The 27564-nt window shown below is 37.9% G+C and overlaps 1 protein-coding gene across 3 annotated transcripts; it reads left to right on the forward strand.

The window, feature by feature from the left end:
* Nucleotides 1-8089: 8089 nt before the first annotated feature.
* si:zfos-943e10.1 (GRAM domain-containing protein 2B) lies at nucleotides 8090-27010 on the forward strand. 3 transcript variants are annotated; one of them, XM_053683324.1, is made up of 12 exons: nucleotides 8090-8312; nucleotides 19212-19364; nucleotides 19560-19614; nucleotides 20125-20197; nucleotides 20533-20636; nucleotides 21623-21721; nucleotides 22081-22221; nucleotides 22379-22475; nucleotides 22717-22794; nucleotides 22885-22984; nucleotides 23808-23915; nucleotides 24527-27010. In XM_053683324.1, the coding sequence occupies exons 1-12, from the start codon at nucleotides 8221-8223 to the stop codon at nucleotides 24540-24542; spliced, it is 1116 nt and encodes a 371-aa protein (XP_053539299.1). In that variant the 5' UTR covers nucleotides 8090-8220; the 3' UTR covers nucleotides 24543-27010. The 3 variants fall into 3 exon arrangements, with proteins under 3 accessions (XP_053539299.1, XP_047013993.1, XP_047013994.1); XM_047158037.2 differs by lacking the exon at nucleotides 8090-8312 and adding an exon at nucleotides 13908-14119; XM_047158038.2 differs by lacking the exon at nucleotides 8090-8312 and adding an exon at nucleotides 18282-18562.
* The last annotated feature ends 554 nt before the right edge of the window (nucleotides 27011-27564 follow it).

The raw sequence follows: 27564 nt of genomic DNA on the forward strand, positions 1-27564 counted from the left end.
TTAGTTCCTATTCACTCCAAGTCAGCCTTAAGTGACAAATATCAGCTAATTTCATGTATAATCCATGGTGGCACGTCCATAGGGGCATTTATATCAGACATTCAACAAATATTAATGTTCAAAAAGCCCTGATTTCATTGAAATACTAATTACCTCTTTTGATTCACCAACAATTTTAAAAAGTTGTCATTTGAAAGATATAAGCCGATTTTCCATTGATTTGCTCACATTTCTAGACGTTGTGTGGCAGAACACATGGTAGCCACACTTCCATACAGTTATAATTATACCTAGTGGTCAAAAATGGGAACTGCAACAAATGCTAACAAAATGCAAGATTTTTCCTGTCCCATGCTCTCTCTATGAACAATTTCAGGCAGAGGAGGAGGAGCAGACACGAAAGTTAATTACAGAGTTGCCAGACTGAAATAATTTAAAGTACTCCATGGCTATAAAACTCTTATTTTCTAACACATAATCTGAATAAATATAAACATTTTTCCACTAAATGCCAAAGTGTAAGTGCATCAGTATGTCTATGACACTCAGAGCAATTTCTACTGTAATATATATAGCAAAGATTGAGAGTCAGAAAGGGTTTTGAAGTGAATAATGTCTGCACATCACAAACACATGTAAAATACTTGTTGGCCACTCAAAGGTTGAGAAAAAGAAGAAATATCTACATTTTCCAATTCCCTTTTTTTAAAAACTAGTTTCAGGTATTTTGTGTGGTTTTTTTTGAAGGTGTTGCTTGGTATTGTTAATGGTATCTTTGTTAACAGATATTTCCAGAAAATTCATTAATCTCTTCACCTTATGAATTGATTTTATCTCCTGGTTTGACCCTGAACTGATAGAACAGACTCCATCCCTGTGGGCTGTATCTTTACCTAGTCAGTGATAAATGCATAACAAGCAGAGCTTAAGGCTATAACAAAGTGGCATTTATTTCAGTGTCTAGAAACATGCAAATATGACTGTCTAAAATTTATTATTTTTTGCAATTTCCAACAAAGATTTCAACATGAAGATTTGTAATCCTTCAATGTAAAAGATTTTACAAATCAGTTAGTTTGTGGGAATTCAACTATATTTAATATCAACTACATTAGTGTGTGTGAGTGCATACAGTATATTGCACATTATGGATATGCACATAATGCATATTACCAGTGGGATATACTATTTTAAAATATATAAATGATGCCTTTTTACTTAAATGTTGCATTTTTCTCTTTTTTAAAAAAAATCAAACAAGCTCAACGAATCCTGTTCAAGGTATCCGTTCTGTAAAGCTATCATCAAGGTGAGTCAGATAGTGCCTAAGAAACCCTGAATGAGACACATTATCACATTTGACAGCCTTGAACACACCTGTAAAGGACATTGAGCCATAAAATATGGCTGTAACTTTAATGTGTAATCAGCAATGACCTTTTACAACAACTCTGCTTCATGTTTTATCCTGCTGTTCAATACAATTTTATATTTAACTATTAAAATTCATATACTGGACATAAAACACATATAAAGACACTTTGCATTACTTTTAGCTTTAGAGATTCAGGTCAGATGTCATGTGGTTGTGATTCTAGCTCATGCATACAGAATAGGGCCGTTAGGTCCTGATGTACTAAGATCCCAAATAACACATTCTACTTTGCATGTACAAAGAGATAAATCACGAGAGAAAAAATTGGGCATATTGCAGGTGAATAATCGCATGAGTTACATCATGTAAATGTTTGGTGAATATCTAATGTGAAAAAAAAACTTTGCAGCGGTTATATTGGCATTATTTTAAGAAACTTTTTTCATCATTTCAGACCTTATTATTATTATTGTTATTATTATTATTATTATTATTATTATTATTATTATAACCTTGTGAGTGAAAAAACTTAATACACACAAATTTAATACATGCTCTACGTGTGTATTAATTTTCATATACACTACCGGTCAAAAGTCTGAAATGTTTCTCATGATCTTAAAAATCTTTTGATCTGAAGGTGTATGATTAAATGTTTGAAATCTGTGTTGTTGACAAAAATATAATTGTGCCAACATATTAATTTATTTCATTAGAAAACGAACATTTTATTTACATTTTTTTTTTTTTAAATGGATTACTTGGAGTGAAATATTCAGATAAGCAGCCAATAAGTGTCCAGCATAGTTGGGAATTCCTTTAATACTGTTTAAAAATCATCTCAGGGGGATTCCTCAAGATATTGGTTGAGAAAATGCCAAGAATACATTTCTGTAAATTCTAGGCAAAAAGGGTGTCTACGTTGAAGATGCTAAAATACTAAATTATTTTGATTTATTTTGGATTTTTTTAATCACAATATAATTCCCATAGTTCGATGTGTTATTTGAGAGGTTTTGATAACTTCATTATAATTCTAAAATGCGGGGAAAAAATAAAAACAATGAATGAGTGTGTCTTAACATTTGAATTGTAGTGTATAAAGTCATGCTTCCCCTCCCAAAGTGGTAGAAATGCCCCAAATTGCATTTTCATTAAAGCAAACATGCAAGTGACAACATACTGTATGGTCAGGATCATAGCACATCCAAAGCATACCCCAGGAGGACCGGGTGTGGGATGTGAGGTGGGTATACCAGTCCACTGCAGGTACTCACACATTCCTACACTCATTAACACCTAGGGGCAATTTAGAATATAGTAAAATACACCTTCTGGCACATTTTTGGGAGGTGGGAGCAAACTGGGGAAAATGGAGGAAACCCAGGAGAACATGCAAAACTCCATACAGACAGTAACCCAGTTTTAGGATTGAACTGTGGAACCTGGAACTGTAAAGCCGCAATGCTATCCACTTCGCCTCACAAGCTATTTTGTTAATTTTAAATACTCCATAGACTCCATTAGAAAATCAGCTTGCAAGTTTTTGTGGATGTTATCACGTTTGCACGTGTTTTATACACGTTAATCTTTAATAAACCAGGGCCAAAGTGTGAGTACCTGCCTTATAATGCTACATAAGCAGTTAATGATGGTAATATCCTGTTCCAGTGCTGTTATACTGCTATCTAACTAATGCTAATTGCCCTTATGGTCCAGCTCTATATATTTGACAGGCAGCAACAACATCTTATAAGTGGATAATACACATTAATAGTAAAAAAATTAGAATAAGCTTAATAGCATCTTTCCAGAGTTCACTGTTTGACATAGAATAATACAAGCAACATTCTCACCATGTGTACATAAGCGCACACAACTGCTATGCAAGCAGCAATATTCACATACTCACAAACAATTCCCGGCAGGAATTGAACCCTGAAGGTGTGAGGCAAAACTGCTAACCACTAAGCCATCATACCCCTCAGTATAAAATAAACATTACACAAAATTATTTACCTTTTTTGGATAATTTGGGGAAGATTATGTATATTTCCTGGAAAGTGAAATAATTCCGATCATGATTTTCTGAAACAGGTAAACATTTGGGCTTATGTTGAACATAACTTCGAGGTGTCACATTCTGGAGGTTAGGACGGATGCAAGTGTAAAGAGAGACAGGCATAAAAATCCAAATTATGAGACAATAGTGTGGTCAAAAAACAGGCAATGGATCAGGCGATTGCCAACATGCACAATCTAGGCAAACCAAGAATCGAGAACCGTGGACACAAAACACGACGACCACCGGCTTGGTAAACAGAAACTATCATAAAACTTCGCAAAGAGTGAATGCATTGAAAGTCCTTTTAAACTGTGGTTGTGATTGTGCTGTGAATTGGATGCAGGTGTGCGTGATTAGAATGAAGGTGAGTGTTCAGGGAAGTGCGGTAAATGGTGGCCATGTTTGTAGGCCGCAGTGCAGGATGAGAAATGACAGGGGGGTAGTCGCATTCGGCTTCCACCTCGACACACCAGCGAGCATTATTTTTGTATAATAGCACAGGTTGTTGTGTGGTATTCCTTATATAACAGGCTGGTGATTGCAGGATTGTTTCATGGATATTACACAATATTAGGCTAAATATATGTATAAATTGATAAAAAAAAAAAAAAGCATGACGTTCATTAACAAATTAAAAATTGTACTCATTAACAAATTACTGTACTATAAGAGGAATAAAACACTTCAGGACATGTTGTTATAAGAACATAATAAATTTCGGGGTGATAGCAGTAACTACACTTATACACCATAACTCACAACCCTGTTATTGATTATCTTTCTATAACAGCACTTTTTGTCATCTTAGTTTTTAGATTTTTAACTTATTTTAACTTATTGATAAAAAACAAACTAAAAAAACCTTTTGTGCAAACCGGAATATGTAAAGGAGCTTAAAAGATTTTCTGTATACAGGAATTGTCCAAAATCCACTACAACCTTGTTAAACATTACATAAAGCAGTACTTTTGTTCTCTACATGGGAAGCTTCATTTTGACAAATATTAATTGTTATGTTCATTAACTTATTCATGGTGGCAATACTGTTGAACGATATGGAACAGCCATACGTGTGCATCTAAAAAAATGTTTAAAATGTTGAAAAGTTCTTTTTTTTCCGTAATTGAATTCAAAAAGTTGAACTTTCATATATTCTAGATTCATTACACATAAAGTGAAATATTTCAAGCCTTTTTGTTTTAATCTTGATGATTACAACTTACAGCTCATGAAAATCAAAAATCCAGTATCTCAAAATATTAGAATAAAGAATTTATAATACAGAAATGTATGTATCTGAAAAATATGTTAATTTATGCACTCAATACATGGTCAGGGCTACTTTTGCACGAGTTACTGCATCAATGCGTTGAGACAATATACAGTGAGGGAAAAAAGTATTTGATCCCCTGCTGATTTTGTACGTTTGCCCACTGACAAAAAAAATGATCAGTTTATAATTTTAATGGTAGATTTATTTGAACAGTGAGAGACAGAATAACAACAAAAAAATCCAGAAAAACGCACGTCAAAAATGTTATAAATTGATTTGCATTTTAATGAGGGAAATAAGTATTTGACCCCTCTGCAAAACATGACTTAGTACTTGGTGGAAAAACCCTTGTTGGCAATCACAGAGGTCAGACGTTTCTTGTAGTTGGCCACCAGGTTTGCACACATCTCAGGAGGGATTTTGTCCCACTCCTCTTTGCAGATCTTCTCCAAGTCATTAAGGTTTCGAGGCTGACGTTTGGCAACTCAAACCTTTAGCTCCCTCCACAGATTTTCTATGGGATTTAGGTCTGGAGACTGCCTAGGTCACTCCAGGACCTTAATGTGCTTCTTCTTGAGCCACTCCTTTGTTGCCTTGGCCGTGTGTTTTGGGTCATTGTCATGCTGGAATATTCATCCACGACCCATTTTCAATGCCCTGTCTGAGGGAAGGAGGTTTTCACCCAAAATTTGACGGTACATGGCCCCGTCCATCGTCCCTTTGATGCGGTGAAGTTGTCCTGTCCCCTTAGCAGAAAAACACCCCCAAAGCATAATGTTTCCACCTCCATGTTTGATGGTGGGGATGGTGTTCCAGGGGTCATAGGCAGCATTCCTCCTCCTCCAAACACGGCGAGTTGAGTTGATGCCAAAGAGCTCCATTTTGGTCTCATCTGACCTCAACACTTTCACCCAGTTGTCCTCTGAATCATTCAGATGTTCATTGGCAAACTTCAGACGGGCATGTATATGTGCTTTCTTGAGCAGCAGACCTTGCGGGCGCTGCAGGATTTCAGTCCTTCACGGTGTAGTGTGTTACCAATTGTTTTCTTGGTGACTATGGTCCCAGCTGCCTTGAGATCATTGACAAGATCCTCCCGTGTAGTTCTGGGCTGATTCCTCACTGTTCTCATGATCACTGCAACTCCACGAGGTGAGATCTTGCATGGAGCCCCAGGCCGAGGGAGATTGACAGTTCTTTTGTGCTTCTTCCATTTGCGAATAATCGCACCAACTGTTGTCCCCTTCTCACCAAGCTGCTTGGCAATGGTCTTGTAGCCCATTCCAGACTTGTGTAAGTCTACAATCTTGTCCCTGACATCCTTGGAGAGCTCTTTGGTCTTGGCCATGGTGGAGAGTTTGGAATCTGATTGATTGATTGCTTCTGTGGACAGGTGTCTTTTATACAGGTAACAAACTGATATTAGGAGCACTTCCTTTAAGAGTGTGCTCCTAATCTCAGCTCGTTACCTGTATAAAAGACACGTGGGAGCCAGAAATCTTTCTGATTGAGAGGGCGTCAAATACTTTTTTCCCTCATTAAAATGCAAATAAATTTATAAAATTTTTGACATGCGTTTTTCTGGATTTTTTTGTTGTTATTCTGTCTCTCACTGTTCAAATACAACTACCATTAAAATTATAGACTGATCATTTCTTTGTCAGTGGGCAAACGTACAAAATCAGCAGGGGATCAAATACTTTTTTCCCTCACTGTAGACTCATATCTTATTCCAGGTTGATTCATAACATTTCCAGTTGACTGGAAGTTCTTAATTATTGCCCTGATGGTGGAAATGGGCATTTTCAATGCTTATGCTATTTTCTTATAGCCACTTCCCATTTTCTGAAGCTCAACAACCTTTTGCCGCACATCACAGCTATATTCCTTGGCTTACCTGTTACCTCATATTTATACCCCTGTGAAATAGGTAGTCATGGTTGAATAATTTCCTGTTCCTAGTCACCCAGCTGTACTAACAAAATGTAAAATATCAATGGGAAAATACTTCAAATATATTTTTCTCATATTAATTCAAAGGGGTGCCAATAATTGTTTTTATGTGATAAACCTGTGTTGTGTTTGCAACTGTTTGATATCCATGAGAGCAGAGTATTTTTGTGATTAATTTTAACAAAAGATCAAAAGGTTAAACATTAAAAAAATTTATGTACACAGCCTTCTTTGCTCATATTTACCAATTATATATATAAAATGGTACAATTCCTCCCAATGATAAGAATTTGTCATCCAGTGATATTGACGATATACTTCATGACGTTTATGCCACACCGTGGGCACCTCACATGAGAACAAGTATGCAGTAATGTTAGATTGTATTGGTGTTTGCATTTCCAGTAGATATATATATATATATATATATATATATATATATATATATATATATATATAGCTATTACATTTATTATTTATATATTATTTTAAACCTACCCTTCACACACACACACACACACACACACACACACACACACACACATATATATATATATATATATATATATATATATATATATATATATATATATATATATATATATTCAAGACGATTGAAAACAAACAAACAAACAAACAAACAAACAAATAATGTGTTGGCACCCCGTCCAGGGTGTCCCCCGCCTTGCCCCATGCTTCCAGGGATAGGCTCCAGGTTCCCCGAAACCCAGTAAGGATAAGCGGTACATAAAATAGATGGATGGATGGATGAATAGTTGGATAAATAAATTCCATTCACTATATGATTGTGTCATTTCTCCTGACTCTCCAAGGTCATAAATAAGCACGTAGGCTGTCGAAGACAGCGTGACAATACAATAATAAAATGTACCACATGAATCATAAGATGTTATCGTAACAGACCATGTGAGTGGGGGGGAAAACACAAGTACACCGTAATTTATTCACCAAAAACCTCTCAACTCTACAAAACAAGACCTATATTTCACATTCCCCTCCCAAATCGCCACGCTAGTGTCCGCAAAAGGTTGTGGGTGGAGCCAGAACGTGAAAGCTACAGTCTTATTGGTAGTTAATCATGACATGCGATTATTTTTTTTAACACGCGCTTGATTTCATTGGTCAAAACCCTTTGGTTCGATTTTGTATCATTTAATTAGCATATATGGGGGAGGTGTTGTTTTTCCCCACCCACATATCCGGTTCATCCCGCTATTTTACAAGGATTGGCTGTGGGTTCCGCCTTTGTGCGCTCTGATTGGCTAGTTGTATTCCGCCTCGCGCACAAGGATTGGGTAGCGGCGCCTGAAAGTAACTCCAGTTTTGATTGGACAGTGTTCCGCGTGGTGTGAGCTCTTAGCCAATCCTGGCACAGAAGGCGGGGTTTGTGTGCCACATAGTGTTGAGAAGAGGAATGGCGCATATCTGACTGAATGGTTTAGCGTTTCAGCACATCCGTGGAGGAACAGCGGAGCGGAGTTAAAACTCGGGAAGGAAAAGGGTGTTAGAATTCGGCACCGGTCGGGAGAAAGGATGCTTGAAAATAAAAGAGAGAGACTGAAAACGTTTTTGAGAAAAATTGACGAGAAAGCTATCTTCGGAATCAAGCATTTAATGAAGGAAAGGTAAGTCCGTTAGCTAAGCCGCTAGTTTGTAAAGCTAGCACCGGCGAACAGTTCATTCAGAAATATTCATTCTAAACATATTGATATAGGTTTTATTATTTTATACATTTCTGAATATATCTCACATATATTATCTATTACTTCTTTATAATCCTTAGAGGGTTAATATTTTAATTATATATGATAATATATTGTGTATATCTACTTTTATCAGAAGCATTAACTTCAGTGAATCAATTTAATATTTTTATTTGTTTTTTGGATATCAAATACAAAATGCGACTTTACTTAAACCTTAATTATTATTTTACTTAGTTGCATTAGCTTTCTCTGTTCATTCCTCACATCTGTTATTTTATTATATTGTAATTACTAGGTTCGTTAACTTATGGGACCTGATGCATATATGTGTGTTTTTAAAAAAATATTTTCTTCAAAAATTTGTTTAATTTATTGAAACAGTAAAAGTTGACCATCAAAATATTGATGTTTTGGTATAATCCACCCTATCATTACCCTGTCATGGGCGGATCAGCTGGCATTTCCCCAAACGGTGAACTGGATGCACTGATTTCTAGTATAGAGCATAATTTTATATATATATATATATATATATATATATATATATATATATATATATATATATATATATATAACACACACAAATATTGATTGTTCCTGAGCTGTTGCATTTGTTTCATGGCAGTGTGGCCTTCCCTTCATTGTAATCTTCTCACCTTGGGGATTTATAGCCACTACATTTAGCTTTGGCTTGTGTTCATGTTGTTTTATATTACATGCTGTATGCTTTCCGGTGCCATGGAAAATGCTTAATTTACAAAATATCATCATATCATCACATTGGTGCTATTAATCCACAAGTGAACATTCAAGATATCAGATATCAAGCTGAAGGATGTTGTGTTTATCACTGAGTAATCACCCAAAAGTTGGGAATTCCTGACCATTAAAGGTGCCGAGTACTAATTGAAATCAGTTGTCTGTTGTGCTTTGAGTTGTACTCATGCAAATGGTTATCTATTCACCAAGCGTGACTCAATTGTCTGTTTTAAACGACACTTACCCCAAATCGTTGCCTTTAGTCTGATTACATCAGGCACTGCATAATTAATCTAATGGTGCACAATAGGATGTTTGGGACATTCATAAAGAAAAATGACAATACCAACCCTGTTTTCCAGAACTTTGTCCCACTCTTGCTTTGTAAGCTCACCGGTCTTCATGGTGCTGTTTGTTTGGGTGTGTTCTCTAACAACACTGGACCCTTCCGCTGGTTTTTCACTGTTCATTTACACGCGTTTTTAAGATTATTATTCCTATTCACACTGTAAATGATCCTAAAAAATCCTGGCACAAAATGCCTTCTCCATGTCGTATTATACAATGAAGGTCGTCTAATGATAGACCTGCAATTAAAGAAAATTACTACATTGGTTGGGGGTATTTTTTCTGTGCGACAGCATATTTCCTTTGTTTTTTCCATTACCATATTTGTAGCTGTTTCATGAGTTTCGTTTACGGCTTTTAGATGAGCCTTGTAGCAGCGCTCAAACTTTGAGATTTTTATTATTTGTTTCTAAGACCAACAATCTCAAGAAATCTTTGACTGTGTATGATTTTTGTTAGAAATTGGGGCAAAAATCTTTGACAGTGCAAGCTTTTCCAGGAACAGGTGTATTCATAGCTGAAATCATGTGACACTTTAATCACACACCGGTTGACTCATTTCAACTAATCATCTGACTTCTGATGGTAACCAGTTCCACCGGACCTGATTTATGCAATTATGTAGTTATGCAATCACAATTTTAAATTTTTCAATAATTTTCCAAACTATATGCATTTTTAACTGTATTGGGGGGGGGGGGTACTTGCAGGAAAACAAATTGTTTGCCATGATCATTTCAGTCTCCCAATTTGAAGTAGTTTAATGTGCAGTAAGCTTTTTGATTAACAGGTATGCATTCACGCGATTGCTGTATTTGGTGTGTAGGCCATTTGTTTGGTGTTTGTCGTGCTATTTTTACCCGCCATGTGTAGGTCAGTTACAGGTGCTGTGCCAAGAGTTGAGTTCTTCACAGCCTGTCTGAGCTAATGCTGCTTCCAAAAGAAGTCACAATCCAATCTCCAGTACTCAGAAAAGCAGCTGATGAGCTGATAGCTTGTGCTTTCCATAGTCCCCCTGTGGGAGCATGTGCCATGGGGAGGATGTGGGTTGTTATGATGACATCGTACAGCAGTGAGTGTATAAAGCAAAAGCTCAGATCTCAAACCACGTGTTCTCACAGCTAGAGCTGGGCAATGTGGCAATTATAGCTTCGATAATATGGCAAATTATCATGATGCACTTATCTGGGATGTCACTGATAGTGATTCCAGAAGACGATTTTGATAACATTTCTACTGTCTGCAAAATGATCATATAATTTAAGTTAACTACAGTGTTGCTGGCAGCTTGTTAGCTAACCTATAAATCATGATGCAAGTCATGTATAGTAGACATGTCTACTTGCAGCCCAGCTGGCTAGAGAGAGAGGAGGAAAGCCAACCGTAATTACATATAGCTACATAATGACAACAAAATTACAGACCTACATATATGCGTGACTTTAAAGGGCCACATGTGGACACGCCTTGACTTTGCTTCTCAGAGACACGTTAACAAGTTCTCTCCAGGGTGCTGAGCCGAGACAAGTCATTCAAACGGACAGTTTGCTTGCTTAATGACCTCAGTAAATACCACACAAGTCATTTGAGAAGCTCGCCTTTGTCACGTTTTTGTTTTTCTCACATTCTTTCTTTGTGATGGTTGCTTCTGAGAAACACAAAATTGCACACCAGCCACCCATTTCCGTGCTTCTTCTACATTAAGTGTGTGATCCACTGGTTTGGCCTTGTATCAGATAATCTAAACTATTTAGTAGTGACATTGTCACAGTTATAGATCTCAGTAATGATAATTATCACTATTATGTCATGATGTGTGACATTTCCTTTGAAATGTACAACAATGTTGTAAAAACATGGACTTGGAGTTCATAAAAAATAAATCTATCAGATTATCTAAGCAAATACTTGATCACCATGACAACTAGTGTTATTGATATATCAGTGATGTGCAGTATGCCAGATACACATATCACACCACGTATCACAAATGACTCGGTGGAAAACTGTATGTTCTCAACAACAAAAAAAGGATTTTAACATCCTTCGAATGCTTCAGATGTTATTGCGAGTAAATGAGGAGTAGACAAGTATAATAGTACCAATGATAAAAGTACCAATGATATCCACAATATTCTTTTGTTTCTTTTATTAAATTATTTTTTTTATTACAGTAACAATATGGCACATGATATTTGCCAGTTTGATTGTCATGCTCCATTTCGTCCCACCTTGATTTCCCATCAGCTGCACCATTTCAGAATCATGTGAGTCTCAGGCGGGTTTTCTATGCAGTACTTTGCCAGTCGTGTTGACCAGTAGGAAGAAAGGCTTCCTCTGTGTGGCAAGTCAGTCAGAGGAAGTCCGTGTGATGCATCGAGCCACACGACTCCAACACTGAGGCCTTGGGCCCACTCACAAGCAGCCCATTGTTGTGTGGCATCTCGTCGATTGGTGTTCAGGCTGATCTGACCACTGCACTGGGTTAAAGCACAGCCCAGCGCAGCAGCATTTACTCATTGGCTCGTGACTGAGCTGTTGGTTCTTCTGCATATGGCCTCTAGAAGTTAGTTAGTAAATTCGCTTTCAGGCTCCACTTTTCCATCTTTCAGATACTACACATAGTATCTAATGTTGAAATAGCAATATTATGACAATATTTTATTTAAAATTCTGTTTCATCAGAAATGTGTGGGACGCAGTGCAGAAAATTTATTATTTTTTGGAACTTTATCTAGTGAGAGATCGGACTGGACAGTCCATACCATTTCGTGGTAATTGAAGGCAGGGGTTTTTTTTTTTTTTATTATCTAACAGAAATTAGATTTTATATATTTAATTTTTTTGTTGGTACATTAAATCCTCAGCTCCTGAGCTGAATATACTTCTGATGCAATAGGATACAGTAGTGTCTCAATAAAGTACACAAGTATATGTGTCTTAGGTTTCAATTTTCAATTGATTAAACATTTTCCATTAATTAAAACATGATTATGTTTTTTTATGGCTTTCAGTAAACTGTCAGTAGCATAGCTACAGATCTCCCTGCTCTACAATCCAGACTTTGCTTCCTTAATGTATTTAATCAAATCTGATCAAAGAAAAATAATGAAATCAGTGCTACTTCTGTTCCTTCCTTCAATCTTGAATAGTACTCAGTATTTTATTCCTGGCTTCCTGTTGCTCATTTCAGGCCCTGCTGTACTCGCGTTTCATTAATATACATTATAAAGGAGGAGATGCCCGGGTTGCGTAACACCTGAGCGGATTATGCACCATCATTAGAAAAGCACCAGAAAGAACGATTGGTTCCTGGACTGGCTTACTCATCAGAGCTGTATCTCGCACGTTCTAGCCTCTGATCAGAAAACAGTGCAGGCTGGTTTGGCTTGTACTGGATTGATTAAACTGTTTATCTCAGTAGTGACATGGGTAATCCTATGTAGCATAATTTTCCACCATTATGTCATCAAGCCCCAAATCCCAAATGTTGTAAACCTACTGGGTTACAACAGAGCAGCAAGCGTGACAGCATTCTGTAGAGGAAACAGTCTGTAAAAACACCTTGTTAGAGGCAAGAGGTGGGGCAAGTGTGAAGTCTGCTGAACAGTGAGAACCACACTAATAAGAAGTATCAGGATGATTGTAGCAGTGACTGCCACAAACTACAGCCCACATACATCATGATGGGATACTACTGGAGCTACACTATTAGTTAAAAATTACTCATGTTTATTTTGGCTTAGAATTGAGATCACAAGTCTTACATTTACTGCATTTGGCAGAAGCCCTTATCCAGAGTGACTTTCATTTATACAACTGAGCATTTGAGGGTTAAGTGGAAGCTTGGCAGTGTTGGTATTTGAACTGACGACCTTCTGATCAGTAGTCCAACGTCTTAACCACTGAGCCTATATATAATTATGTAATACTATAGCTAGGACATTTGCGATCACAATTTTAATAAGATTTTTCTGTGCAGCGCTACACAAATGAAAACCACTAGTTCAGTATGTCTAGACATTGTAGTGCTACAGGTTAACCATTATCTCAGTACCCTGTGTAATATACAGTTCAGTCAGGACCGATTATTTTAGGACTTTCAATCCAGGCAGTCATGTTGTTTGGAATAACCCAGAGCCCTGTTATATTTTCTTTTGAGGGTACTCTGAGCTTTACAAGGCCCTTTTGTAAGGCTTCCCATTGTCTCGCTCTGCTCCAGCCATGTGCACCTTTCATTCCACCACTTTGTCTTTGGTGGAATTTAAAGGAGAAAGCGGATCGACACTGCACCGTTTTCCACCACCCACCAATCACAGCGCAGCCCCCTTGTTGCCAAGGAAACTGCACAGTTGGAGGTAGTGCCTTATGGGTAAAAATTCCTCCCTCTCTTTCTCTCACTGGAAAGCTACAGATTTGTTTGTGCAAGAGCAGCGACTATAAAAAGAGACCTTTAGACCCAACGTCGTATCTCAATGTCTGAATGTGAGGTAACAAGTCGTGGTTTCTTCTTCAGTCTAAACTAATAAGGACTCACAATCTCTGTTCATCATGGAGCATGAAAAGCGCCCAAGCCTTTTGGAGCGAGCCGATGCTGTGGAGGGAGAAGACGTGGTGAGGTAGGGTAGCTTTCACGTCACTGTTTGGTTTTCACAGCTTTGCTCGTCAGTGTTGAGTCGCTCTGGGAATTGACGAGGAACAGCTGGTAGGCTTAGAATATTTATTGTGGTGAATTGGTGTTGGAAATTGTTCTATGTGTAGTTTAATACCAATAAAAATGCAGTGTTCGGGTGAATTTTCTATGGTGTGTCATTAAGAAAATAAAAGATTCAGTGACTGTAAAAGAGGATTTAATGATTGTCAAACATTTATACAAAGGAATTTAAATGTTTTGGTCCGTATTGTTTTGAACACCAACGCTTCTGCATATCTTCTGCTCCTTCTGGAATTGCTGAAAAGATTCACGACATCAAGTGAACCATGCCCCAGATAGAAGACAAAAGTTCAAGGACTTGCTTAATCAGATGATAAAAAGAAATTCTTCCTGATTTGCATTAACGCAGAAGATATTACCCGTAGCAATCTTGATACAGCTGGGTACACTGGTTTTTCATTTGATGACTTGTTTATGAAAATGTAAAAAAACAAAAAGAAGAGGTAGCTTCCATTAGCAATCATGTTCTGGCTGTTTTGCTGTGCATGTCCTTATAAGCCGTTTTGTGCAGCAGAAATCAGATTAGTGTGCCACATTTTGATTAGGTATCAAAATGGCTGACTCTTCATCACTGAAGGACGAAATGCGCCTTTTAAAGCAGATATAATTCAGGCTATAGGATGATACAATATCTATTGCTGGATAAATGATTCCATGATACACTTTGAGATATTGTGGATATCATGGCATCTTTTTTATTTTTATTTTATTTATTTATTTTAAATGTAGAATTGCTATGTAGAAAATGTGGATTTTTTCCCCCCCTCATTTCAGTTTTTTTGTTTTTGTTTTAACAGGATATGAGATCGTAGATTTAGATCATCTGTTTAGCTTTCATCAGACATGGCTTAATGTAGTTGCAGGATTGAGTCATTTTATGGCTAACTATATTAGTTTGTATTGCATTACCACATCAAGTTAAATTTGTAGTTCACACATACACCGTACACTTCCTGCTGGTCTTCAGCAGAACTTTATGAAAATTAAAACATTTCTTCCTGTGAACTGTAGCGTTTATACTCAGAGTTGGCACATACTCAGTCTCTCATACGCTACTGTTGTGGTTAGCATTTTGTTCTGAATGTGGCTAGGCTACAGCGCTGAAAGCCACAGCGACCTAGTTTCCTGTAAACATTTAGTAGTGGCAGAGAAATGTATCTGTTCTCTTTAACTCTTGCCAAGTACGGACAGTAATGGCTTGAGTTGACTGTCATATTCTGTTTGGTACATTGTGGTCATGCACCAGTTCCTAAAGCCTCCATCGGGCATGCTGTTTTTGAAATCAGCATATTCATGTGAGCACTGTCACTACCGGCAATTAATGAACAAGTGTCTTATTGTTCACTCATATGCACAGAAAATAATCTGAAGCCTGATGTGCTCACTTAACCCAGGGTTATCATTGTGCGATTGGCCAGGTTGCAGAGATGACTTTATTTTCCCACACTTGTTCCTGACATCTCCTCATCCAATCTCTTGCCAAGTTCACACAGCAGCAAGTTGAAATGGGAACAGCCCAGCGCTATCATGTTTTGCTTGGATGTCCTAGCCATTTTAGAAATGTACTGTATGTGTACAGCATTTCTTCTGTGCAATGAGGCACCTCCTTCCAGTAATCCTTCAAAAGTAAACAGCCATGGCCTGATTCTGTGCTGATTTGAAACGCACCTATGGACATGAAGTAATCTGATTCCTGCTGCTTCCTAACTGGTCTGTGGGTTAAACAAAGGCTCACTGCCAATACACTTAGGATTGGAATGGCTTCCTAGTTGTTTTATCCGTTTACAGATTCTGAATGAGAGCAGTCAATGCAGCTGGCACAAACGCGTACACACATTGCTTCACAGTGCTCCCTAGATGGAAAAGACACACAGTTGGGGACCTTTTAAGGATTATCAGACAACTGGGACTTCCAGTAGCAGCAGGAAGAGACATCAGCATAGTGATGTAATCAGAGCGTGGGCTTCACAGACACTTTAATGAGGAAGAACACAGTCTATAAATACAGCTGAGCGCACACACATGCACATATATACAGTGTATTCAGACCCCTTGTTGCATACTTGTGTTGTGGATGGATATAATTGCCATTTTACCTATCAGTCTACTCTTGATTGCCCATAATGACGAAGTGAAAACATATTTTTAGAGACTTCCAAAAATGAATTAGAAAATTAAAAACTCAAATCTCTTATTCACAAAAGTATTCAGACTCTTTACTGTGATACTCCAAATTGTGCTCGTGTGCATCCTGTTTGCTTTAATTATCCTTGTTGTATATAGCACTTAATTGGAGTACACCTGTTGCAATTGGAATTGATTGGACATAGTTTGGAATGGCACACACCAGGGTCTATAAGGGCCCACAACTTACACTACATTGTCAGGACAAAAACCAAGCTATGAAGTCCATGAAACTGGTCTGTGGATCTCTGAGATCAAATTGTGGCAAGGCATAGATCAAGACAAGGATATAAAACAATTTCTAAGGCTTCAAGTGTTCCCAGGAGCACAGTGGCCTCAATAATTTTGAAATGGAAGAAGATTGGCACAACCTTGAACCTTCCTAGAGATGGCCGTCCAGCCAAATTGGGCATCCAGGAAAAAAGGGCCTTGGTCAGGGATGTAAGAAAGAATCCAACAGTCTCTCTAAAAGAGCTCCAAAAGTCCTGTGCAGTGATGGGAGAATCTGTTGGATGGACAACTATCTCTGTAGCACTCCATAAATCAGTTCTTCATGGCAGAGTGGCAAGACTGAAGCCACTATTGAGTAAAAGGCGTATGACCACATAAAGGACTCTGGCAACATGTGAAAAATGATTTTCTGGTCCGATGAGGTGAAAATTGAACTCTTTGGGCAGGACAGCAAGCACCATGGCAAAAAACAGGCTTTACACATCACCTGGCTAATACCATCCCTCTGGTGAAACATGGTAGTGGCAGCATCATGCTGTGGAGGTGTTTCTCAGCGGCAGGGACAGCAAGACTGGTAACAATTTGATGAATAGATGAATGTAGCCAAAGACAGGAACATCCTTGAAGAAAACCTCCTCCAGAGCACATGTAAACTCAGACTAGGACGACAGTTCACCTTTATACACAACAATGACCTTCAGCCAAAACAACACTGGAATGGAAACACAATTTCTTTCAACCAAGTAAAAAAGATTTAAGAGGAACTAGGTAAAATATAATATAGACACAAGCACTATAGTTGGTATAATATAATCTTTTAAAGGTTTTTAAATAAATTTTTTCCCTAAAATTTATCACTTTCAAAACAGACAAACATGAATCACAGTAGTGACACATGGTTCATTGTGAATAGATAATTGGCTGTTTAAATGCTAATTAGCATTTATTTAAAATATTGATAAGCCACTTTAAACGTTTGGAATGATGTAAAGGATTGTACCCTCCTACTACAATTTTTAGCTAAAAAAAAATCGCAAAGATGGTCACTGAGTGGACACACTTTACCAGAAGGACTAAAATTCATGTACTCACAGAGCTGGAAATGGGGGATGAAATGGGTTAGGTTAATCATCATGGTGCATCTGCCACTACAATTTTCCTTCCCACTTTACATAATGTGCCATTTATGTCATGCTGTAAGGAAACCAGACCTTGTGTTTTAAGGAAATGCCCCTTAAACCTGTACTTGTGATGCTGAAGGGAAAATCATAAATCAGGAAGTCTTAACATCTTCACCATCACACACAGAATTGAGGGCTTCCACACAAATAAGAACCGACTCAGCAAGCTGACGTGGACTCCTACTCCCTGCATTCTGTCTCTTACTAATTTTACTCCCAGGCACATTCTCTGTCAACCTCTGTACTTTCATTTCAAAGCTCTTTATAGTTAAAGTATTTATTTTCTGAAACTGCTCTGAGCATGGTTAGAGTGACAGAGTTTTGAGTTTCGTTCTGAAGAAGGAACTAGGAACAATTAGGGTGGATTCCTGTCTGATCCAGGCAAGTGTGTACCTGCATGCTTGCGTATGCTGCATTGTGTGCAATGTCGGAGGTGTTTCATTTCATCGCGCGATGGGGTGTTGCACCTTTTTTGGCCAGGACCCACCTCTTTTAAGAATTTGTGTTCACTGAGAGGAGCTTACTTAGATCGTGCACTCAGTTTTTGTGCTGTGACAATACACAGTGTTGGGTTTTTGGGTTGTTGTTTTTTTTTTGTTTACTAGATGCATCTGGGGTTTTTTATACATTATACCAAATTAGTGTAATTTACAAAGGAATGGCTTGAAACTACGGATTTGGTTACTACTTGAAACGATTACAATGCATAGATCTCTCAGTTTGAGATTATCCAAAGTACTACATGATTACAGGTAAGTAGGATTAGAAATCAGGGTACAGCTCGGCATTGAAGTATTTTTTAAAAATAATAATCAAATATTTATTTTTATATATATATTTAAAAGATTTTTGTTAATGTTAAGAACAGTGGCTAATAATATGGACAGAAATGTAATAACCAAGACTGTAAAATACAGATAAGTTTCCTGGAATTGTACATGTAATAAAAGAAGTGATGTTGATTATGTCAGAAATTGGCAGGTTTATCGTTTATTATTGTCACCCTTGGCCAGAGATTACATGACTGGGGGGGCCTTTTGGACATTGTAAATGTCTCATGGCTTTGTTCTCATTGTGAATCTGAAGGATTCTTTATACAGCTTATAAAGTTAGATATGTTCATTTCTGGTGGATTAGTCTTGATTAAGGCATAGATATCTGATCTTCCCATCTCATTAAAGTCTGAGCAGTTGTGGAAAAAGATACAAGTAAAAACATGAGTGATGAGGACAACAATCACAAGCTCCAGATTAATTTCCAGTAAAGTTGTGCAATATGTCTGCCTCCTATTTCTTTTTACCGGATTTCAAAGCTGTCTGACGATTGCATAGCCTTTGCTACATACAATGCTACATTTCACTTTTTTAACCTCCCTCTTTCTTTTTGTTTTACCTCATGCAGCTACCCAGTGGAGAGCGGGACTCTCCTCATGAAAGCCAAGAAGGAGAAGATGGTGAAAAAGAAGCTGGAACAAAAGAAAGCCTTTAGTCTGGAGGAAGCTCAGCTCGAGATGGAGCAGCAGAGCAAGTGCCAGAGCAGGCCGGCCCTGCCCAGGTACAGCACCTTTTACTGTAAAAAATTTTTTGCTTACTTCCCGTTTCCTATCAAGACACTTCTGAGTCACCACCTAATCCTGAAGCACATACCAGGAAGGCATGCGTGCTATAAGTTATTTATGAGCGAGCATTGCTGCGAGTCTGCTTAAACATTTTTAAAATGTTTTTAAAATTGTGCAATTTATTTTCTCAGGTCTCAGACAATTGGAGGACCTTTGGAAAGGAACGACAGCATGAACTCAAGAAGTGTATGTGTACTTTGTCATCACTAGCTGCATGATAAAAGCTGCACTGTAGATGAAATCAAAATGGTTATTTATAATACATCACAATAATTTATCCAATTCAGAATGTAGTACTTATTTATTTAATTATTTTTATTATTTTGAGACATTTTAGCTAATGGTTAATCCCATTTTCGGTTTGTGATTTCTTAATTTAGTTACAGTGTGTATAATCACAACCCACCATTATCAAAGTTGTTATCTTTATTATTGGGTTCTGATAGTTATTTTCCTATTTGACTGGTTTGTTTAATTCAGTGGGTTTAATCCAAACCTTCTGAACAATTTGAAGTCTCTCTAATAGATGGACAAAATATTATTGTACACTTTTAAATTATGTTCCTGAAATGAATCTGGACCGAAGACATCCATGTTTATACTTGAAGGGTCCCTTTGCTGCAAAAACCTAACTAGTTAAGAGATCTACCGCTATAAACTAAATAAATTAAATCTTCTTTCTGTTCCCCCTCACAGAGCTTCATGAAGCACAACAAAACTTTCCACAAACTCTTTCCAGACATCCCTGAGAGCGAAGACTTATTACACGGTGAGAGATATAATGGATATTGCATATAATGCAATATTTACTTGTATCATATCGTGGTCATATATCTTTGCTGTCATGCAATATTGACTTTCCTGTGCATATGCGTTTGTATCTGTCATTACTTATCTGAACAATACGCAGACATAGCACTGCTCGTATTCTCGGGTTTGTTTGCTGAGGTGGTACCGACCTTTAGCTTAATTGTCTGAAGCTTTGAAACTGAAAGGGAGGGGTCAAGCAAAGCAACTGCTGATGGGAAGCCTGTAAAATGTAGTGACGGCACACTTCCAGGACTGCTGTGTAACGCTTTTGTGTGTGTGTTTGTTTTTCTACAGCCTACATCTGTGCTCTGCAGAGAGAGGTACCATACCATGGTCGTCTCTATATCACAGAAAACAACGTGTGCTTTCACTCCTCTGTTCTTCTCAAGGCCACCAAGGTAATATAGAACTGACCTTTGAGACTGTAAACCGGTCAAATTTAGCTACAAGAAAACACTTATACCTTTAACACAGCTGCTCACTTAACCCTGCCTTCATGCAACTTGTCCTTTCTGGTTGTGATTCATGATAAACCTGAACACATTTCCTATTTCTGCATCTTTAAACCGAAATCTCTTTAGATGGACAGATATACAGTCGCCATTTTGTCATTACCACAAATTTTAAAAATGGTCAAATAATGTACATTTAGACCACAGTGCTATTAAATTCTTGATTCTGGTTAGTCTGAAGCTGTTGATTCATTTTCTATGACAGCAGCTCTGATAGTAGTGCTGCTGCAGACCGCATGGTTATATGCGCTTGTATTACGTTACTAACATGATTACTAAGAAGTTAGTAATCTTTGATATGGTGACATTTTCTCTGAGGAGATTTGTATTTATCTCCAGTGCTTTGTAGCAGTTTTTCAACACAAGTAATTCAGGTCATACCAAACCTTCTTTTTAAACCGTTTCAGCTGATAAATTAAATAAAAGTGAATTTCTTTTAATTCCCCACCCGGAAACCATAAGGCATGCAACCCTTTTCATTCAGCTGTATGTTCATTGTACACGGCACATTGTGAAGCTTTTAGTTAGTAACAATGAAGCTTGCTTGACTGCTTTCTATTGTTTATTATTCATATTGAAACCGGTACTCCATAACTTTCGTTTTACTGTAATCCAGGCCATTTCAGTTGAAAATTAGGTTCTTACAAACCAAAAGCAATTAGGAACTAAACATTTGAAGCATGACTATGCAATATAGTTGATCAGAGAAATCATTAGAATTTGACACTTAATAATACTTTGCAAAATAAATAAATAAATAAACCACTTTGTTCAACTGTATATAAGTAATATTAGCAGTACTGTGTGTTTAATAGTTCAGTGGGATCAGCTGTGTTATATTAATTCTAAGTGTTTCTGTGTGGGTGGAACAGGTGGTGATCCCCGTGTCTAATATCACTGTGCTGAAGAAGCAGAACACAGCGCTGCTGGTGCCAAACGCTCTGTCCATCCGCAGCAACCTGGGAGAAAAGGTCAGCCTCAAACTTGTGTACATTATACAGGGTTTGCTTAAAGTATTTAAGGTCATCTTTCTGAGATTTGGAACATGTTTGAGTGACAAATGCCTGGAAAATGAGTTAAAAAGTGCATGAATTAAACAAAACACTGCTTTAGTTTGACATGTGGATGTTTCTAATTAGAGTATTCATAAAATTTTCTGAATTTCTTAATTATGCAAAAAAAAAAAAAAGGTACTTTTGTGCTGACATCTGTGTGGAGCAATTTATTATTCTATTTTTTTTTTCAAAATATAATTTTTTTTTTTACATAAATGTAACTTTAATGTGATCTGAAGATTTCAGTGCTGCTTTTTTCTGTGTGTGTATTGTAGTATTTGTTCGTGTCTCTGCGGAACCGCGAAGGCTGCTACAGGCTGCTGTGCGCTGTTTGCTTACATCTGGAGGATGGCAGCCCCAACAGCAGCCCTCTTTTCTCGTCCGCCGAGAACAGCTTCGATCAGGGCAAACTGGTGGTGAGTAGATCAGCCATCTCACACACACACACACACACACACACACACACACACACACACACACACACACACACACACACACACACACACACTCACTCTGCTTTAGTTTCTCTGTGTTTGGTAGTGGCTGAGTACATGAGTATGTGTGTGTTTGCAGAACTCAAGTCAGTCAAGCCTGACTGATGCCTGCGAGGAGCTTGATGGAACAGATTCTGGTCTTTTACTGCAACCTTCACCTACTATACTTCACAGAGGTAAGATACACATTATGCATTATATATCGTTATATATTCCTTTGAGAATCATGATGTGATATTTTGTCATATCGCCCACCCCTGTGTGTCCATGTCCCTATCATATGATGACCCTATCATATAATTATCCGCATGAAGAAATCCTCTTCATAGAATACAAAGCAAACAAAATGGATTCATATGTGTAAAAACAAAATGTGTAGTGTATAGTTTTTGAATCAAGTGTGTGTTTTGTTCATAGCCTCAATCTCGAATGGAAGTCCTTCAAATTTAAGAAGTCCTCGCAGAGATGATGAGAGTCCGACAGAGGAGCACACGGGTAAAGCACATACATATTATACACATACAGATACATATGGATGGTTATTGGACTGGATGTTAATGTAAGTGTGTGTATGTGTGTGTGTAGGGGGCTCATGGATGTGGAGTGTGACTGACGGAGCCAGATCACTGCTCATCCAGAGAGGAGCCACCAACCTCAACACCCTGCTGCTCATTTACTTAATGCTGTAAGTTACACACCAACAAAGTTATCAAGCTGTGTCCAAACAAATCTATAAATTACAATGAATAAGATTAGCCATTCAGTTAGGACAAAATGAATGAATACCTATAAAAGGAGGAAGAGATGGTGTGTGTGTCTGTTTTTGTCTACTCCCTGCACTGTCTGAGCTGCAATACTGGAAGATTTAGCAAACATCACTCTATGGGGTTTTGTGACAGTCACTAAAGTTACTCAGCTGTTCCGTGAACACACTTGGTAATTAATGATTGGCATTTGCCAAACTATGCACGCGAGTGTGAAGAAAATTAATTTCAGCAAAACTTGAAAATCATGCAGGCACAACTGGTTTAGCCTGTGCAAATATTTACACCCAAACTGACTAAATAACTGGTCAGGTATGCCCAGTGCCAGTATTATGGTACATCACACACACAGCGAATTTATCGCTGCAAGTCGCCAGTCTCTGTACTATGAAGTCGCAGGTAGGCATTCCTACTGCTGGTTGCCATTTTAACATGGGTGGCGCAACTAACATTCCACTTTTGACAACAAACCAGTTTTCTTGCTGCTAAAATTAAACATTCTGAAGGGAGAGCAATCGTATACAAAATTCACCAGTGTTTATATGCATCAAACAGCTGGTATGCTGTTTTTCAGTATTGTGCTTCATTTCAAGTGAACTTAATTTGCAAGGGGTTTGGAATGAAAGTGATTTATTGTGTGTTGACAAATTACTTTCGGTTCATCAAGACTGTTTGCAGCTGTGTGTGATGCAATGTTATAACGTGTGTGTGTGTGTGTGTGTGTGTGTGTGTGTGTGTGTGTAGGGTGGTGCTGCTCGTGTTGTCCTCTGGGTACATCGGCCTGCGTATTGTGGCTCTGGAGGAACAGCTGACCACTCTAGGAGCCTTGCCTGAATTCACCCTACACAGCGGGTACGATGCACTCAGACCCCGTTCTCTGGGGTATAAGACACACCTAGGTCTTATCTCAAAGGTTTGTCTTGCAATGAATATATTCACAAGCCTTCCTGTTTTCTCCAAACCGAACCTACCTCCTGTACAACCTTTTTAATGAATTTGGACATTTTCTGGTTAAATTTCCAGGCTGGAAAAATGTAAACAGCAGCCTGAAATCTATTTTAGCTATTGAGTTGCAATATTATGAATCACAGATTTTCTGAAGTATCTACAAAATATTTAAAACTTGTACAAATGAAATAGGTTCACTTTTTAAACATTACAGACTGCACCTTTAATCTGTCTGCCCTGTGAGAAGTCGTTATACAGCACTTTAGTGCTGAAATTTGTGTTTTTCCAAAGCTGGTATGATCATACTATTTTTTGCTAGCAAGGCTATGTTACATTCAGAGTTGTGTATCGAACGTGCAGCATCCCATAACCATCTTTTACTGGTTTCAGTTGCACATCTGTCACAAAAACACTGACAAGGTATTAGTCATTGCATCAGGTGTGTCCTGTGCCCTGGAAAATGCCACAGCTACTTGATTTTTCTAACCAAATTCCTCTCTCTCTCATGCCTACAGGTACAAGGACACATAAACATGCCGGTGAAAGGAGAGACTTATTTATCTGATGACCGTGAGGAGGATTGACGGTTTCTGATGGTGTCTGTCCATATTTCAGCATTTCTCAGACCCCAGTAGAGCCAAAGTGCTGTGAGTATTATTCACTCAGCAAGAAGAAAACCAAAGCGCTCTGTGACTCCGCATCCTACCAGGAGTCTTGTGACGTTTTTCCTCCCGATGAACCAAAGACTCTGCTCTGAGCCGGACGGCAGGGCGGCACTCTAATGACAGCGAAAACAGAAACCAAGCAGTTTCTAAAGAATGGCTGTCTGCTAGTGTAACCCGTTTACACTTTGTTTCAGGCTTTTCCTCCTTTTCCTCTCAACTTGATTGATGATTGAGGCTCTCATCCTTTCTGTTCAAGCTCCTCTCGTGAAGATGATTTTTCTCTCTTTCGAATCACCAGGTGGCAGTATTCTACCTTGCTTTGGCATGATTCAGAAATTCATGAACGATTCTTGCTCAGTGGCCTATCTTTTCCCCTTTTCCCTTCTTTTGTTTTTTTTTTTCTCTCCGTAATTTATGGATGTATGCATCTTCTATGCACAAAATCTCCCGATCAGGTATTTTTAGCCTCTTTTGTTTGTCTGTCTGTTTTGTACTTTGGTAGAACAAAGTAGTCGATGGCCGTTTCTAATCAGATGAACTGTTAAAAAGATCTAGAGGCACTGTGCAGCCCAGACGGGAAGTTTTTGAGATTCACCACACAAAAAGACTCTGAGCGAAACTGCCAAAGAAAAAAAGAGAGAGAGAAACATACTTGTCACATTTCAAAACCTGACAAACCTTTGACAAGGTCCAATATATGCATGGTTGGTGTGAGTGTACATACGATTGTAGAATAAGAGACTTGAAGCAAATCAGTGCACTTTAATGTGTGTGGATAGTACGCAGGCATCAAACTGTACAATGAGGAAGTCTGCTATCATCAACCGGATCTGGAGTAATATTCCGGCATTATGCTTCATTCCACCTGCACATACTTGTGCTTTACTGTGTATCAGGGTGTCCACAGGTATACAATTTTACATTCTAGTTACAATGTTTCAGACAACTGTTATATATAGAAAATATTAAAACATTTGCACATAAGGAACATACTTGAATTATATGTATTTTGCGTTAAGAAAAAGACTAAACATGTTAGTGCGTTTAAAGCTTTAATATGCTATTTTTTTGTTCTCTATATTCGGACAGATGTTTTAAGCGGCAAGAATGAAAATTATTGAATTTCCATTTCCCCAAATCCTAGCCCAATAGCAGGAAGCTAACACTGACTTGATTTAACACACTCGTCTGGTACAAGTGACCCTGGTATTATCCAGTATCAAATATTTTCAAAACCGAGTCACATGAGAAAACTAAGTCAATCATGCCCGATTTGGAATAGCCTAAGATCTTGGACATATTCGACTTTGGCCTTGGATTTGTACTATAAGTAGTCTCAGATGTGTGGACACTCTGGTGCACTTTGTCTTTCAATCTCTAGCCACTAAAGGGGGGTAGATTTGAGCTCATCTCTAGTTGACAGGTTTCCATTTTACAGTTGACCTGTAAAATGTTGGCGAGTTCACACCAGCCAGAGCAACTTGAATATCATCATGCAGATATGGTTGTTACGGCGTCATTTTGTAGACTAGTTGATCATAAGCTCGCTACACTGCTTAATGTCAGCCGTGCATCCTGTGGAAGTCCACAAGCAAAGGTCAGCCATCTTGCACATAGATAACGGTGCGTGTAGCTGAAACGGAGTACAATGCCGGCTCCAGATGGTGCTAAAGAGTCTTTTACTCAGGGCTTCTCACACTCGGCGCCCTGTTTCTTGCAATCCCTTACAGTGTACATCTGCGCGTTCTCAGCTCAGCTCATAAAGAATTAGCTAATAATTTAAGTAAAGTGTGTTATAGCATGGAAAGAACATGTTGAATGCATCTCTGGGATTTCCTCTCCAACCTCTCTCATCTGCTGTTCCTTTATCAGAGTAGCACAATGCTAAGTCCAGTTGTGTTGATTACTAATTACAATGTCTGTGTAACACCAGGATGGTCTATTTTATTTATTTAAAATCTATCTATCTATACCCCCAATACAAGGTGCATGTTGATCATCCCGCTGGGGTATTTCAGGCTCCAATCAGTTCATTATGATTTCCTGATTGGATCATTTTATTTTCATCTAGTAACAAGGAAAGAAGTGTTGCACAGAGACTAAAGGTATTGTACTTGACTCACTCTGAGCTCTAATTCACTTTCAATAACAACAATGCAGGAATTCAATGAGTGTATCATTTCTGTTTGTACTATTGAAGGGCATGTAAATATTATTTTGTATTGATTTGTCTTTAAACGAGTCCCCACCGATTTATTTATTGCGTTTTCTGTAAGGCAAAGTGATCTCTGTGAGACCGGCTTTGATATTTGAATAAATCAAATGATAAGTGCATGTGGTGTCATTTGTGTTTGTCAAATGAGTAAGGGTAATTACGGTTAGTTTTATTGGATGTGTTATCAGGTGAGATGACTTACTGACTCATCTATCCGGTGATCATCAGTTCAAATGTGTGTTCAAGTTCAGCTCACTGGACTGCGTATGCTAGTAGCAGTTACTTAATTATACCACAACTCTCAAATCTGGTGTTGGTTGTATTTTTTCTAACAGCATATCTGACAGTATTTTGGCTATAATTCAAATGATATGTTTTTATTAATATGCTCGATCTTATACATAATCGTTTCTGTGGTAACAGCTACTTAACAAAAAGAGCCTTGTATGATAGACTAGACTAATAATAAACAAATTTTAATGTATAATTTAACAAGGAAAAATCATTATGATGTTGTAAAATGATCTGAATTTCCCATCACTATTATTTTATATATTTATATGTACCTGTGTGTAGTTCTGTAGTACGTTTATAAACTCTTACGTGACCCGGGATTCTCACTGCTGCCCTCTGCTGGACTACACACAGTGTGTTAAGAGCACGCTATGAGGAT

The sequence above is a fragment of the Ictalurus punctatus genome, chromosome 10 (assembly GCF_001660625.3).
Source record: "Ictalurus punctatus breed USDA103 chromosome 10, Coco_2.0, whole genome shotgun sequence".
Lineage (NCBI taxonomy): Eukaryota > Metazoa > Chordata > Actinopteri > Siluriformes > Ictaluridae > Ictalurus > Ictalurus punctatus.

Coding starts and splice junctions, on each gene's coding strand:
- si:zfos-943e10.1 (XM_053683324.1), top strand. CDS start 8,221: ATGCTTGAAAATAAAAGAGAGAGACTGAAAACGTTTTTGAGAAAAATT. Junction 19,365..19,559: donor AGCAGGCCGGCCCTGCCCAG/GTACAGCACCTT, acceptor TTATTTTCTCAG/GTCTCAGACAATTGGAGGAC. Junction 22,476..22,716: donor ACCTACTATACTTCACAGAG/GTAAGATACACA, acceptor TTTTGTTCATAG/CCTCAATCTCGAATGGAAGT.